We start from the raw sequence: 17,365 nt of genomic DNA on the forward strand, positions 1-17,365 counted from the left end.
TAAAATAAAATAATAATTTGTACAGTTGTACAGGAGGAACTATTGTCGGATAAGTGTAAAAATGTAGGGTTTTTTTAAGTAAAGGCTGTTATCTAATCAACTGTGACATTTAAAAAAACATTTATATATATATTATCTTTTTTTTGGGGTTCATTGTATTGTGAAATTTAAATTCTTGTTGAATCTATACATTTTAAATGAAGGAGTTGAACTCATGTTAAAGACTTTCTTTCCGTCAAGTGCAGGCGCCTCTTAAACTGTTTTTCTTGCTGCTGAATGATTTGGTCTGTAGTTCTGTTTTTCTTGGCACTCGCATGTCCTGTCCACACCAGCACACGTACATGCAGAGGAAGAGACGAAAACAAAAACTCCCTCACACTCCTCACACAATAGACTCGTCACTATATCTAAGAACAATATGTAAAACTCTGATATTTTTGAGCGAAAAAAATAGTTTAATTCATTCATCTGTTGAATGGTTTTTAACATTTTCTTCCCATAATCAGTGTTTATTTTATCTCCCCGTCACTTCCATCCCTCCTCCTTCCAGTCAGCCTCGGACCCCGGGAGAGCTTCTCGCCCTTTTCCGCTACCCACGAGACCCTTACACTGTGGAACAAGCCCGGGCGGGGGAGATCTTCGAGCAGACGCTGCTCCTGATCCAGAATCACGTCAACCAAGGTCTCATGGTCGACACCAACGGGACGGGTGAGTGTCAGAGCCGCCCGTCAAACCGTTTTACTTCTTAATAATAATTAAATACTTCTATTTAACATGGTTTTCATTATACATTGATAAGAAATATGATAATGGAATCATGTCACACAATTTAAAAATCAATTTATGTATTAATTTACTTTTTAATAATAATTAAAAATTTAGAAAATTAAAGAAACAATGTTGATGAATGGAAATGATGTCTCACAAAAAAATTGACTTGGTATTGTAAGTGTGAATTTTAGATTTCCATAACCCTCCTCCACAGTAGATCCTTCCTCTTAACACTCAGTAGTTGACGCTGAACAGAATCTTTCTTACGAGAAAATATTAAGATTAGACTTAACGAGAGACTTAAGATTTATTTATTTTTTAATACTGTATAGAAATTAAACAGAACAATTTTGTACATACTTGTATATAGTGCTATTTATTTACATGCAAATGTTTAAACATTTGTTAATTTTTGTGTTGCATTCAAACTTCTGGCCGCTAGTTGGCAGCAGTCATTATGTCCTCCACAGTTTAGGGAATCCTAACTAAGGACGAGAGGATACAGTTGATTCCAGCATCTTTTAAAGCTGATGTTTGGACATACTTTGGTTTCAAAACAAATGAAAGCAGTTACGACCTCGTCAAGAGTCATGTGGGCTGTAAATTCTGCAACACCAGAGTCAAGTACTACAAATATATCCTTGCTACTAGATCATCACAATACATCGTATATACACTTCCCTATTTGGAATTCCTTCTCCGGAGTGTTGACGTTTTGCCTCTCTGCCCTCACAGCGTTCCGCTACAACGACCTCGTGTCGCCCCACTTTTTGGAAGTGATCGCCAACCTGTCGGGCTGCACCGCCCACCGGCGCTTCAACAACTGCTCCGACATCTGCTTCCACCAGAAGTACCGGACCCACGACGGCACCTGCAACAACCTCCAGCACCCCATGTGGGGCGCCTCGCTCACGGCCTTCGAGCGGCTCCTCAAGTCGGTCTACGACAACGGCTTCAACCTGCCCAGGGGCGCCAACGAGCGCCCGCAGAACGGCTACCGGCTGCCGCTGCCCCGCCTGGTGTCCACCATCCTGATCGGAACGGAGACCATCACGCCGGACGACCAGTACACGCACATGCTGATGCAATGGGGTCAGTTCCTCGACCACGACCTGGACTCCACCGTGGCGGCGCTCAGCCAGTCGCGGTTCTCCGACGGCCAGCTGTGCGCCCAGGCGTGCACCAACGACCCGCCTTGCTTCCCGATCCAGTTCCCGCACAACGACCAGCGGCAGCTGCGCAGCGGCGCCCGCTGCATGTTCTTCGTGCGCTCCAGCCCCGTGTGCGGCAGCGGCATGACGTCGCTGCTCATGAACAGCGTTTACCCGCGAGAGCAGATCAACCAGCTCACCTCCTACATCGACGCCTCCAACGTCTACGGCAGCTCCAGGCACGAGTCGAACGAAGTGCGCGACCTCGCCAGTCAGAGGGGTCTGCTCCGGCAGGGCATCATCCAGAGGACCGGGAAGCCCCTCCTGCCCTTCGCCACGGGGCCGCCCACCGAGTGCATGAGGGACGAGAACGAGAGTCCCATCCCGTGTTTCCTGGCCGGGGACCACCGGGCCAATGAGCAGCTGGGGCTGACGGCGATGCACACGGTGTGGTTTCGGGAACACAACCGCGTGGCCACAGAGCTGCTGAGGCTGAACCCTCACTGGGACGGAGACACGATCTACCACGAGGCCCGGAAGATCGTCGGAGCGCAGATGCAGCACATCACCTACAGTCACTGGCTGCCAAAAGTGAGTCTTTTTAACCATAACTATTGTTTCTTGTGCCGTCAAAGTTAACCTTAGACTTTAGAATTGTGGTTTTAGTTTCCATAAACCAGTTCATTATGCACTTGTTTAAGTAAAACTGCAAGTTTACTTAATTTTCTTGTTTTAAAACAGAAAGCATTACTTTATAGATAGTTTGGTTATATTTAATCTCGATGAGTCAAAGTAATTTATTGAATTAAAAGTGAGAAAACAACATACAACCATCCATTGAAAAAATGTAATACAGGGTTTTTTTTTTCTTATTGCAGCAGTTATTTTTCTTTTTTACTTGCACTATTTCACAATACTTTTTTTTTAATGATATTTATTTGATTGTTAATATTTTTAATAAGGTGTGTGTTCATTATCATTGTTTTTTTTTAACTTAACATGCAAGTATTCACAGCGTTTGGTCATGTTTGTGTTGAAATTAAACTTTCAGGCACTAGATGACCGCAGTCATTAGGTCCTACGAAACATAGGGAACAAGATTCCATGACTGCACTGAGGACGAGAGGATACATTAGACCCGAGCAGCTTTTAAAGCTGATGTTTGGACATAATTTGGTTTGAAAACGAATGAAAGCAGTTACAGCTTCTTCAAGAGTCATGTGGTCTGTAAATTCAACAACACCAGAGTCAAGTACTTGACAATACTACAAATTTATATTGACAGTATCACAATATATCGTATATTATATCGTGTGCGAAAGATATTCCCTAATACTGCAGAAGATTAGTCGTGATATGACGCGGAACCACTGCATTCCAACCAAATGTGATGTCTTTAAAATGTTCTTTTCTGATTCCTTTGACTATTTTTTTCCTCCGCTAGATCCTGGGTGAGCCCGGCATAAAGAAGATGGGCAAGTACTCGGGCTACGACCCGAACGTCAACTCTGGAATCTTCAACTCTTTCGCCACCGCCGCCTTCCGCTTCGGCCACACCCTCATCAACCCCATACTGTACCGGCTGGACGAGGATTTCCGGCCCATCCCTCAGGGACACATCTCCCTGCACCGGGCCTTCTTCTCGCCGTTCCGCATCGTGAATGAAGGCGGGATCGACCCGCTGCTCCGCGGGCTCTTCGGCGTGGCCGGAAAGATGCGAGTGTCCACTCAGCTGCTGAACACGGAGCTGACGGAGAGGTTGTTCTCCATGGCTCACGCCGTGGCGCTGGACCTCGCCGCCATGAATATCCAGCGGGGCCGGGACCACGGCACCCCGCCCTACAACGACTACAGGACCTACTGCAACCTGACCTCGGCTCAGACCTTTGAAGATTTCAGGAACGAGATCAGGAATCCCAGCGTCAGAGAGAAGCTGCAGAGGTGAGGAAGTCAACGAGCTGGTCCATAAATAATCAAACCGTCATCCTTGACGTGTCGTCCTCTCCAGGCTCTACGGAACGCCCCTGAACGTGGACCTCTTCCCTGCACTCATGGCCGAAGACCTGGTGCCAGGAAGCAGACTTGGGCCGACCCTCATGTGTCTGTTAGCAGCTCAGTTCAAACGTCTGCGTGACGGTGACAGGTACGTTATATTAGTCATGACAACCATCTGCGTCATTTTAGAGAAATTATAGGTAAAATGAAGTATAAACTCCTATATTAGTGTCATCAATTCAATATGACTAGATTTAAACTGTTTTTGTTTTATATTTATCTGTTTATTTGATTATTGTTAAATAATTGACTGAAACAAATGTATTTACACATTGTGAAAGAATATTTAAAATTCAGTAAATGAAAACTTTTTATTTTATAATTAAATATCTAGAAAACAATGGAATCTTTATTTTAATTACGTGAAAAAAATGTTAGATCTAACTTCATTGTTAAAAAAGCTATGGAAATAAAATGATCAAACGTCAGTATTATAAAAACAAAAATAAAATGACCATAATTCAATGTTATATTTCTTAATAAAAATGAAACAATTAAAGGAAATACTTTTATAATTTACAAGGAATATAGAAACAGAATAATTCAAATATTATAGTATTTTAAAAACAAACCAAAAAAGGTAATGATTAAGAGTTTAATTCTTAATAATATTTAAATAATTGTTCTTTATTTAAATAGACGGTTAAAATAATTCAAAAGTAAGGGGAAAAGGGGAAATACTTCTATTTAACTAAATGGTTTTGATTATAAATTGATGATTGAAGAAATACAAAAATGAAATCATTAAATGTCAGTATTTTAAAAATAAAAGTAAATTAAGAATCTTTTTTTTTTATTCTTTAGTTCTAAATAATAACGTGGAAAGGGAAGTAAAAGAGTTGACAATTGGAAGTGCCTTATAAATAAATTACTTTCTATTGTAACAGTGAATTAAAATAAACAAAAAAATAGAATGTGTAAGAAGTGTGATAATGCAAAAAATGACCCACTTTCACCTGGACCTCTTGGGGGGCCACATAAATGCAGCCTGAGAGTCATATGTGGCCCCCAGACCACACTTGGACCTCGTCCTAAATGACAATTCCTGTTGGAAGCTGGACTGTAAGTTTTCCAGTCTTTGTCCAATAAGGTGTCAATCTCCTGTCTGTCTGACCTCGTCAGGTTCTGGTACGAGAACCCGGGCGTGTTCACGCCGGCGCAGCTGACCCAGCTGAAGCAGGCGTCTCTGACCCGAGTCCTGTGCGACAACGGCGACAACATCACACGCATCCAACACGACGTCTTCAGAGTCGCCGAGCTGCCGCATGGCTACGGCAGCTGCGACGACGTCCCGCAGATCGACCTGCGCATGTGGCAGGACTGCTGCGAGGGTACGACTGCTCTTTTACTGCCGTGATGACAGAGCGCTGTGTCGGGAACATACACTTACACTTGTGTCTCATAAACATGCATTGAGATGTCTTCGTAAAGAGTTGAACACATTAGTGTTTTGCTTCTACAGCAAATACCATAGGAGCTTTAAAATCAGAACCCATCTGGCCCCTGTTAACCCTGAGGCACTTAATTTCATTTATTATAAATTCGTTTTTTTTTGTTGGATTTTAATGTTTGTTGTCGAGGATATTGGCCTATTTTGACAACTTTAAGAAACAAGTTTGAATGGATGAATTATTTATATTTATTTATTTATTTTGGTATTTAATTCAGATCTATTTTGCTTGATTCGGTTTTTTTTCGTACCAATGCCTGATACAGTTGTTTTGTTGTTGATTATACACGCATTTAATTAGTATACATGTTTTACTTTAGATGCGTTTAACTAGATTTTTTTCTTAATTCACATATTTGTCGTCTTTTATTTATTTTATAGATAAATTAAAAATCGAAATAAATTCCTTATTATTTAGTGAGTATATTCCACTGTATTTTAATTATTTTTTGATGATGTTATTTGGATTCAACATTTTCTTTTGTTTCACTAAAAGAAATAATAATTATCAATGGATTAAAGTAGATTATTTTTGAAAAAAAACCTACTTTTTATGAATATTTATGACTTTTAGCTTCTTTTTTTAACATCGGTTCACTTGTTTTTCTTAATTCTTAATATACATTTATGGACACTTGACTTACAGAACCTCTTGAAAAAACCATTTCCTCCACTCAATGACAAAACAGCATGTGCAAGAACACAGGAAGCGGCCCAGACGTACACAGGTTCAACATCAGATCTGCTCTGTACGAGAAAAGCCGAACAATATCCTCGCTCTCTTTTTCTTTTTTTCTTTTTTTTCTTTCTTTCTTCTCCCCTTTGATAACATCTTCCTCAAGGCAGCCATGCCTCGCTCTAATCACCAGTTATTTGCTGCAATTTACAGCCTCCCTGCTTTGAAAGGATCAAGGTTTTCCTTTACCTGACCGCAGCACTCGAGCGAGATCGACTTTGACATTATAATGGAGGGGATGACGCCGAGTGTGTCGGAATTTGAATGTATTTTTAGAATTAAAAAAGGTTTTGCTAATCAAATGTTCCACTTCACCAGACTGCAGAACCAAGGGTCAGTTCAACGCGCTGTCCTATCACTTCCGAGGGCGTAGGTCGGCGGAGCACAGCTACAAAGACAATGAACCGTCCACCGATGTGCAGGACGGCGGCAGCAAGTAGGTTACAGATGTGATTTCAACGTGTGGGTGTCGGACGCGCTTCAATTTTTTCTGTCCGCAGCTCCGCGCTAGACGCCGGCGAAGGCCTCGTCAATGTTACTGCGACGTCCAAAAAAAGCACTGAACCATCGAGCAACGAGTTCCAGGACTTTGTCTTGGACATGCAGAAGACAATCACCAGTTTACGAAAGCAGGTTTGAGTTGTTTTCTCACTTTCTTGTTACACTCCACTTGAGTTTGTTCCCTCTGCCAAAGGAGGTCATGTTTATTTCTTTGTTAACTTGTAAACAACATAAATTCAAATGATTCTTAGAAACAGGCTTAGTTGGACAACGACAAGCTTAAAAAACATGTTAATATGGTGAGACCATTTGTTTTTATTGGTCCATTTTACATGTTTTATAAGAGAAACTAATGTTACCTTGTGGTCCATTAGTTAGAACAAGTTAAATTCCCAGTCGGAGAATGTGTTTTTCCAGGCATCCAACACAATCACAGGTCGTTTTTTGTTTTTTTATTTGACTGCATGTTTTTATGAAGCGATGTTGGCTCCTTTTGCGAGGTGTTTTTCAAATGTCAAACTACAAAAGATCACAAAATCTCAACCATAACTATTTATTTTCAACAAATTTTGTTCTTAAAACTCCTTAAAATGTAATGATATAAAGTTGATTGACCAGGTGAGGTTTATAAGAGATTAAAGCAACAACAAAAAAAAGGTCAAATACAGATAAATCACTTCTGAAAATGTATTTAATTATCTTGGTATTATATGTCTTCGAGCACATATGATCACACTTTTCCCCACACTTTTCAGATAAAAAGACTTGAAGCCCGTCTGAGCAAGACCGACTGCACTGACAACGAGGGACGGGAGCGGACGGACGGGGAGCGCTGGAAGAACGACCCCTGCACCACATGTGAATGCAAAGTACGCTCGGCCACGTCTTACTCATCATGCAATCATCCACGTTAATGCAGGCAGCATGTCGGGGTAGAACAAGAGCCGCTGTTGTGAGCCCGACTGGTGACATGTTCGTCCACAGGCTGTCTGCGTAGCACAGATGAACTCGGGTTGTATAAGATTGTTTGGATCAAAGACATTTAACCGAGTCTCTGAATATAACCGAAGGTTTTTGCTAAAACATCAAACTATAAAGGTGTGTTTCTATCCAATAAGTGACCGTGAACAGTGATGTAGGTAAATGTGTTGATGTTAAGTGTTACCTCATGTTCATCTAAATAATTGGTATCCCTGAAGAGCTTTTATCCTAGAAGAGCTACTGCCCCTTAAGAGCGCTAGTATCACAGTCAGGTTAGGAATCACACTTAACACGTTTACTTAAAGAGATGTTATTGTGGAAAAAGTAGTATCGCTGAAGGACTAGTGTCCCAGAAGAACTAGTATCCCTGAAGAGCCAGTATCCCTTAAGAGCTAGTATCCCTGAAAAGCTAGTATCCCGGAAGAGCTAGTATCCCGGAAGAGGTAGTATCCCTGAAGAGCTAGTATCCCTGAAGAGCTAGTATCCCTGAAGAGCTAGTATCCCTGAAGAGCTAGTATCCCTGAAGGGCTAGTATCCCTGAAGAGCTAGTATCCCGGAAGAGCTAGTATCCCGGAAGAGCTAGTATCCCAGAAGAGCTAGTATCCCTGAAGAGCTAGTATCCCTGAAGAGCTAGTATTCCTAAAAAGCTAGTATCTCAGAAGAACTAGTATACCAGAAGAACTAGCATCCCTGAAGAGCTAGTATCCCTGAAGGACTAGTATCTCTGGACAACTAATACCCCCAGAGAGCTTGCATCCCTGAAGGACTAGTATCCCTGAAGGACAAGTACCTCTGAAGGACTACTACCTCCGAAGAACTAGAACCTCAGAAGAACTAGTATCCCAGAAGATCTAGTACCTCTGAAGAAATACTACCTCCGAAAAACTAGTATCTCTGAAGAACTAGCATCCCATAAGAACGAGTACCTCTGAAGGACTACTACCTCCGAAGAACTAGAACTTCCGAAGAACTAGTATCCCAGAAGATCTAGTACCTCTGAAGGAATAATACCTCCTAAGAACCAGTATGCCAGAAGAACTAGCATCCCAGAAGAACTAGTACCTCCGAAGGACTAGTATCTCCAATGAGCTAGTATCCCTGGAGGACTAGTACCCCTGAAGAACCACAAGAAAGCCATTATGCTTTGGAAGGGCTTGTATCGCTGAAACGTTGGCCTAAGAAGTCCCATAATATGAGCTGCTACTTCTGAAGTTGTATTGCTCCTGAAGTATGTTCATAAACTCTTCTAGTGGTATTTTACATACAGTAATGGTAACCCTAAAGTTCTAACGTATGCTTTCACCCTAGTGTCCTTTAAATGCTAGGGTCCTGGAATAATAGAAGTGCTTAATACCCTACAAAACTGAAGTCCATTTAGTTCTAGAACCCCTATAAACTAACCTACCTTGAGTTAATTCGAAGATGGCGTACTCAAGTATTTGGAGTTGAGGTTCTAACGTGATGACCCCTTTGTCTCTTCCCCCCTCAAGGACGCCCAGGTGACCTGCTTCGTGGAGTCCTGTCCATCCACAGATTGTAAACAACCGGTCAAGCTAAAAGGCTCCTGCTGCCCCGTGTGTCTCGGACAGGCGGAGAACGAGAAGAACCGACCATCGAACGCCCGCCACGGCTGAGTCCCGATGCCGGTCCTGATAAACTCACACAGACAGGACGAGACTGCGGACGCTGGGCTGACCATCGCTAGCCTCAACAGACCCTATAGCCTCATTCTTCCTTCTATATTCATTTCCTATGATCAGGGGAGGTTTTTTTTTTCTTTCGCTTCCTCTGGAGCGTCGCCAGAACCGGAGACTTAAAAAAGAATCCTCTCTGGCCCACAGCCAGCAATCACCAGATGGATTTATTTCTCGACTGATGGACGTGGATCGTAAACAAGTTGGGTCTTCTCCTGTCCCTGAAACCACTGAAGTGGAACGACGAGATCCTGTTTTTTCCCCTCCACGAAACAACAGGAAAACCGAGAGGTGGCGACCATTTTTTTGTTTGTTTTTTTTCTCACAAATATTTCTCAGGTTAGAGGATGCCGAGTACTGGTGCTATTTTACCTGCTTTGTTTATAAATGAATGATTTAATCACTAACAAAGAACCTTCAAAGTATTGTCTCTTGTACGGAAAAGCAAATATATATGGACTGAGCTATTAGTTTTATTTTAGTGAAATTTCTCTTCTCTTTCTAGACAGGAATTGTAAAAAAAAAAGAAAAGAAAATCCTGGATTTAAAAAATGTGAAGCCCTTTGAAAATGTTTGTGCAAATACTGAGTCTCTTTCCCCCAAAAAAAACTCCTGATGGTAGAATCACGTTATTTAATTGGTAAAAGACACACATCTGCCACACAAACTAGTATTAACCCTCGGCCCACCCAGTCCATCCAGTTGAAGGACTTTTGAGGCGACCTTTATTTTAATTTTTTTTTTTGCCTTTTCGTGCTTTTAACTCTCGTGCAGTATTAACGTAGATTAGCGTTGTCGACCCGGATCGTGTTTCCTCCCCCAGAACTCTTCAGACGTCATTCATGGTGTGCGTCGAGGACGGGCCTCTCTCACCCTCTGACCCTCATTCCACTCTAATGGAAGCCATATGAGGGCGTACGTGAGGCTGGTGTGACCGAGGATTTGGGATTAATTCGGCTTAGAAGACGCATCGGGGTTTTTTTTTTTCTTTAGACAAATGATCGGCGAGCCACGGACGTGTAGATTCGAGTTTGGACTGGACTGCTCGTCATAAAATGGAGCTCAATGGATACTTTCTATTGTACTATGCAAGTGTTTTCTCAGAAATTCTTGTACTTCCACAACCGGATGGGTGCTATTGTGTGTTCACATCATTTATAACGATATATCAAAGTGCCTTCTAGCCATGTAGTAGTTCTAAAAAAATGATTGGGTACATGGGTACATACTAGTGATCGTCTGAAGCTTCATGAAGCAGTTTCATTACTTTCAGAGTCCACTAGATGACGGTCTCTGCACTATTATTCCCTTTATCATAATGAAACGTCACATCATTTTTAAAACTGATGGCGCCACCTACTGACCCAAAAACCACGTGACACTGTTTCATGAAGCTTCATCAACCCATCACTAGTACATATGGATGTCTTTCAGAGAATTACATACGTATTATGCCATCAGTAATCTGCCTAAAAATTAAGTTAAGAACCATCAACAAGTACTTTAATCCTATATACCCATGATATGTTACTTAGAGTTTGCATAGTGACAAAAAATTCCGGAATACCATCGGTCGAAGTTTCCCTAAAGGATCTTGGTCTTGAAACCTTAAGGCAAAGTCCAGCTTGTGGGGCTTAACTTGACCCTTTGCTTTCGTCGTAAATTGTTTAAAATACCCATAATACCTTAAATCACTACCGTTATTCCCAAGCACATCACTGATACAATATCGTGAAATTCCAGCGACTACTTTTGGCGCCAATTACTGTTCACGGACCTTTTGTTGAACCTAACATTTTTGTCAAAGCCACGATGGAAGTTTAACGTGAAAACAATTCCGGCAAAATTAATGAATAGGAGGCTCATTTTTACCGATAACTGAATGGACCAATTTTATCGGCTGTGCCAGATCAGACCACACTTGTTTTTGGTCAGTTTTTAGGTTTTATAATTCTTGATAAGATGACTCTTTTGTACGCCGTTCCTGTATTTGGGTCCAAAGTGCTATTCCTAACATGCTAGCTACATGCTAAGCCTTACCGTTTAAGTTCATTTTTAAGTAAATTGGTCTTTAAATTTCGTGTCAAAAACATATAAATCTCTACAAACTCTCATAATTAACCATTTTCTTTGCAACCATTGAGTCATTCAGGACTTCAGATGGTCCCGATCATGATTACATCAACATCTGTGCGACGAATACTCATTTACATGTCATTCTAGGCTAAATGTGTGTATGTTTTTCTACAGAAATAGTATTTTTATATTTAGTAAATATTCAATAAGTAACAACATCAATGCATTTTTTTTTTTGGCTCATGGTCCCGGGGTTAAGGCTGCCAAACCACTGTGAGATTGTCTTTGTTACCAGATGAGATTATTCCGCATGTTGTCTTCATTGTATTGGTTTTGACATGTCCCTCCTAAAAATAACGTGTCGGTGGAATGCGCTGCTTTTGCAAGACTGAACGTGCTTCCACCGACACTGTGGTCAAAGTGGATTTATATAGACGACGACCTGTCATGACGTTTGTATTGTATGTTTGCCAAAGAATGGTTTGCACTGTAATGTATGCCTCTCGACAACAATAATAAAGAAAAAGACACATTTTATATTTGTGATCCTGTTAACCCCGGTTTTCCATTGAAGGATTTTGCAAAATTATTAAGATAGAATTCTCGAATCACAACATTTTGAACATGTCACCAAAGTAATTTTTTGGTTCCGTCACTATTTTTGGGGTTGAAATTGTGTGTCTTTATCCTGGTTGGTCAAGTGCAATGAAAGCTGATGTAATTGCGGAAAAAGACCATCTTAAGGAGTAAAACATTTTGAGTACTATTTGAATTTTTAGGGGTTAATTCAGGCATTTCAATTAAATCAGCACTAAGTAACTTGTGATGTGTTGATGAAGCTTCATGAAACGGTGTCATGTTGTTTATAAGTCAGTAGGTGGCGCCATCAGTTTAAAAATGATGTTTTGCTAGAACAGTTGTTCAAAACAAAGAGACCGCCATCTAGTGGACTCTGAAAATAATGACACTGCATCATGAAGCTTCATCAGACCATCACCATAAGTAAGTGGTGCTCTACGAAACGCAACCTGTACCACACAGCCACCCCGGTTTTAGGGTGCTTGAGCGGAGATGGCGGCTGCATTCATTTCCAACGTTGCCGAAGTATAGAGGGTGCTAGAAAAGACGGGAACCTTCATTAAAAAAAAAATCATTGCTCTAGTTTTGTAAACAATTTTGGTTAAGTTCCTATTCCTGAAAGTGCAATTTCCCCATTCGAACAGTGGAGGGAGCCATGAACAAAATTGTTCAATCATGCTCTAGAGGGGTTTTTTTTACTTTCCAAGGGTACTGGTAAAAAAAAGTCTTTGGCAATGCAATCTGGGAATTGCGCTCTACTCCGAGTCTTGGACGCCTGCCTGAGCTACTCTTGAGTATCTTGTAAGTGACAAACAAGAGGGAAAACTACTTTATTTTTCACTTTCCATAACTGAAGATAAAAAGGGATTTAAATAAGTTTCAACTTCTTAGCGAAATGTCATTGTTAGTTTACGAAAAAAAAACAATTAAGTTAAGTAAATGTTTTATTTGTAAAGAACTATGTAATATATGAACTATTTAAGCAATAATGTCCAGAAATATGCTCTTTAAAATCTAACCGTTGCACTTCTTTTCCGAAGGCGTGATTGCGAGACCACCTTTAACTCCGGGCCGTGTCCAGCTACATCCTACGTCCGTCCCGAAGGTCCCGGTACTGTCTGTAAAACAAAAAGAGTTCCGCCTCTAGGTACTAGTCCCGCTCAGGAAATTAGGTTTCCAGTGTCTGCTCAGGATGAAAACAAAAAATCTTTTCTTCCAAGACAGGATCTCCACGATCTCTGGAGCACTTACAAGTCCACGACTACTTTACAAGTGATTTTGGAAGTTGTTGACAGATGCTAAGAAACGTTATACAACCAACTTCCCCTTCCTGGAATTTTTCAATTGGCTCTTATGATATTCTTTTTCTATTTTAAAATGGCCTTAGCTCAGGTTGCTGTGGAATGTCGTTTTCATTTCCAGGAGTGAAGAGGATGAAAAAGGGGTGAAGCTGGTGCCAGGTGGAGCCTCTCGGTCACGTGTCTGTCGAACGCGGTTTCTATTTCCGGTTCAATTTATTTTATATTTTGTGCTAGTTTATATATTTTTAATCGAGTACCAAAATACTTAAGCTTGGCTAAAAAGGGAATTAATCTCGTAACTTTAAAAAATATCTAGTCAGTAAGACGATATTAGATTAGCACATGAGGTGCCTGTTAATAAAAATAAAAATAATGAATGCACAAAAATATTAATAATAACCCGATTAAAAATAAGTTTCTACATCAAAACATCTTTTTAAAATGATTTCGTATTTTTTTTAACAACTAAATATTTACGTTGTATCTAACCGCTGTTTCGTTTGGTGGTGCGTTCAAAGCAGTAGGTCATAAAACATTTTCCGCACCTTTCCTCCAATTTCCGGCCCTTCAGGTAAGAAACTAAAAAACAACTAATATTGCATTAACTTCTATGTGTTTTAAAAGTTAATACATTTGTTACACACGCGTTTTTGTTGTGTTTTATGACGTGTTTGCAACACTGTGATTTAGCATCGTTAGCCGTCATCATGCTAATATGTAGACATGTATTAGCAATGCTATAATATTTACTTCTTTTTATTTATAACTTCATTGACTGTTTTAAAACTCAAACATACAAATAATGAGTTTATAGTAGTTGGTTAATTGACATATAGTTCGATATTAATTTGGGAATTTGGAACAAGCAGCAGTCCATTTCATGATATCTAGATCAAGCTAACTATTAAGCTAGCTGTCTTTATTTTTTTTAGACAGTATTCTTGACGTTCATTTTTTACTTACTATATTTATGATTATCCTTGAAAATATACTTCTGTAATCTACATGTAGTATAGCTGATTATACTTGAAAGTTTACTTATTTAAACTACATGTAGTATAGCTGATTATACTTGAATGTATAGTTCTGTAAACTACAGGTAGTATAGATGATTATACTTGAAAATATACTTCTGTAAACTACATGTAGTATAGCTGATTATACTTGAAAGTTTACTTATTTAAACTACATGTAGTATAGATGATTATACTTGAATGTATAGTTCTGTAAACTACAGGTAGTATAGATGATTATACTTGAAAATATACTTCTGTAAACTACATGTAGTATAGATGATTATACTTTAAAATATACTTCTGTAAACTACATGTAGTATAGATGATTATACTTGAATGTATAGTTCTGTAAACTACAGGTAGTATAGATGATTATACTTGAAAATATACTTCTGTAAACTACATGTAGTATAGATGATTATACTTGAAAATATAATTCTGTAAACTACATGTAGTATAGATGATTATACTTGAAAATATAATTCTGTAAACTACATGTAGTATAGATGATTATACTTGAAAATATACTTCTGTAAACTACATGTAGTATAGATGATTATACTTGAAAGTATAGTTCTGTAAACTACAGCTTGACCCAGAGACAACACATGGGATACCACAAACACATTTTTTTTCCCGGTGTTTGTGTCACTTTGACCCTGAGATAACACACAAGGGATACTACAAACGTGTTTCTTTCCGGGCCTTCAGGTCACCTTGTCCATGATATAACACAAGTGTCCATTTCACTTGTTAAAGTTTCTAAGGGTTTTGCTTAAATTACCTTTAAAAATCTCGACTTTACAATGACCAACCATCTATCACTATTTTTGTTTTATAGGATCACTGAGATCAATGTCATCAGTCGGATCTACTTGAAGTCGCCTGACGAGGTACAGTTACTTTATTTTTTTACAAACGAGCCAGAAATGCACCCAATTTAATCAATACCTCTGCCAAGGAGTGGCATTTATTTATAAACAGTGATTTTTATTAATTTTGTCTAGTAGTCCTGTAGTTTCATCTGTAATATTCCTAATATTGGAAGCTAAAAAAAATCTAAAATGTTTGTTTTTTAAGTAGAACTGCTGTCATTCTCCTTAGAGCTTCCCTCACTTTTTCCCAGCATGCACCACCACTAACTCCCCATAATGTCTTGAAGACACTCCTTAAAGAACTTAAAGATGTTTGCTGTTGTCTACACTTTGCTATATGCAGGAAAAGCACATCATAGTGCAAAAAAAAAGGATTCTTCACGACTGTGATACGTCTCACGTTTGTAAAAAGCCGCCGCCGGCTCAGATCTCTGGAGTCGTCTCTAAACCGATGACTGAGTTGATACTGATAGCAGTTAGAAACGTTGCCGCCGCCAGACTTGCCCAGAAAGTGGAGTGGAAAAGTCGAGCTCATCAAAGCTGGCAGAGAAGTTGCTGCAGTAATGGCCCCCGAGGAGGTTCCTCCCTGGTGGTACTCCGTCTGTGAACTTGACAATCCTCCAGACGGCCTCCCATTGTCCCGGAAAATCCCTCAAACCCTCCCCCCCCCCACTCGACGTTCTGCAGCTACAGAGGCTGTTTTTTTTATTCTCATCTCATCTCAGGTTGAGATCCAGTCAGAAGCTGTGATTATTGCTCACAAATCTACAATCTTGACTTGTTCTACGACCCCTGGTAAAAAATATAACCAGATGGAACTTTGATTATAAAGAAAAAACATTTAAATTCATAAGAAAACATTTTTTTCATTCAAAAATGTATAATATTGGTCTATAACTCCTTTTTAAAAGACTATTTTATAATATTTAAGGGAAAATGGTAAATATAATAGTATATTTGTAGTTTGTTTTTCTTTTATCTGTATTTGCTTCATAAAGTTATTTTATCTAATCATTAAAATGTCCTTTTTTGAATAGACTTTTTTTTAACAAGTTGCCTTTGGATTAAGTGTATTTTCTTTGTTCGGCACCAGGGGGCACTGTAGCCCTAAGAATCAGGTTTTTATTGCCAGCGTTGTTAACATAAAACTGGAATTCATTGGCGTTACTGTATATAAACATAAATGATACAAAGGAATTAAAAAGAGATGAATCAAATAAAACACAATACATTTAAATAAACAAGATACATTACCATAAAATGGTATATCAATTAATTAATTAATTAATTCAACATAAACCAAAAAGCAGAAGAAAAAAGTGTACAAGCTATATTGTTGATCAAAATATTAAAAATAAATCTAATATTAACTATTTTAGTTTTTTAGTTTTTTTAGGAAAGAACATTATATATATTATTATTGACTTCCTAAAAAAAACAATGGAAAAAAAATTAACTAAAAGAATACAATTGAGATTTAAGCTTTTTCCCAACATTATTTTATCTGTTTGTACTTTAAACTAGTGAAGTACTTTTTTTTTTTAAAAATTTTAAAGACTTTAACTTAATTCATTTAAGAGCCATTATTGATGTGATAAAACTTGATAAAAATGAAAGAATAATTTTGCTGTGAAAGTGAGTCAAACTTTGAACCGCTTTTATGATCTTTATTATATTCTGGTATTTTGTCCGATTGACAGAGAACACACAAAAGGTTGAATTTTAAAAATCTGATTTTACAGCGATTGGAAACTTTTGTTAGTTCTTAGTTCTTACAGCTGAGTTTGTACTTTTGTCTTGTTTTCTAATTATCGAGTGATGACATGAGGTGACAAACTTTTGCCGGTCATACATTTCCTCTTGCTTAATAGGAAACATTGCATTATTTTCTCTTCCTGATAAGATTGTTGTTTCCTACGAGGTCAGCAGAGATGTCATTGTTTTTGTCTGCGAGTTGTGTATATGTTGTTGTGAGTAGTTGCGGACACTAGAGGGCAGAAGAGAAAACGTTTTAAACTAACAAAAACAACTTTTCGCCCTAAATCTTATAATTTAATCGCAGTTCTCGTCGCTTTTAAACTTTTAATGTTTGTTTTTATGTATTTTTTAGATGATTAAATAATTGAGGAAAATATTTTATTGCAAATCATAATTTTATTTAAAATATAAATGAATTTAA

General features: G+C 38.9%; 1 protein-coding gene across 2 annotated transcripts in view; it reads left to right on the forward strand.

The window, feature by feature from the left end:
- The window catches only part of pxdn (peroxidasin), a 44,533-nt gene extending 32,602 nt beyond the window's left edge, over positions 1 to 11,931 (forward strand). For both annotated transcript variants that reach the window (XM_087779838.1, XM_087779837.1), the window contains 9 exons: positions 551 to 708; positions 1,507 to 2,513; positions 3,367 to 3,863; positions 3,931 to 4,065; positions 5,100 to 5,308; positions 6,482 to 6,599; positions 6,664 to 6,796; positions 7,420 to 7,533; positions 9,136 to 11,931. In XM_087779838.1, the coding sequence (XP_087635964.1) occupies positions 551 to 708; positions 1,507 to 2,513; positions 3,367 to 3,863; positions 3,931 to 4,065; positions 5,100 to 5,308; positions 6,482 to 6,599; positions 6,664 to 6,796; positions 7,420 to 7,533; positions 9,136 to 9,279 (2,515 nt within the window). In that variant the 3' untranslated portion in view covers positions 9,280 to 11,931. The remainder of the gene's footprint in view (positions 1 to 550; positions 709 to 1,506; positions 2,514 to 3,366; positions 3,864 to 3,930; positions 4,066 to 5,099; positions 5,309 to 6,481; positions 6,600 to 6,663; positions 6,797 to 7,419; positions 7,534 to 9,135) is intronic.
- Positions 11,932 to 17,365: the final 5,434 nt, after the last annotated feature.

The sequence above is a fragment of the Callionymus lyra genome, chromosome 18 (genome assembly GCF_982586985.1).
Source record: "Callionymus lyra chromosome 18, fCalLyr1.hap1.1, whole genome shotgun sequence".
In the NCBI taxonomy this organism is placed as follows: Eukaryota; Metazoa; Chordata; class Actinopteri; order Syngnathiformes; family Callionymidae; genus Callionymus; species Callionymus lyra.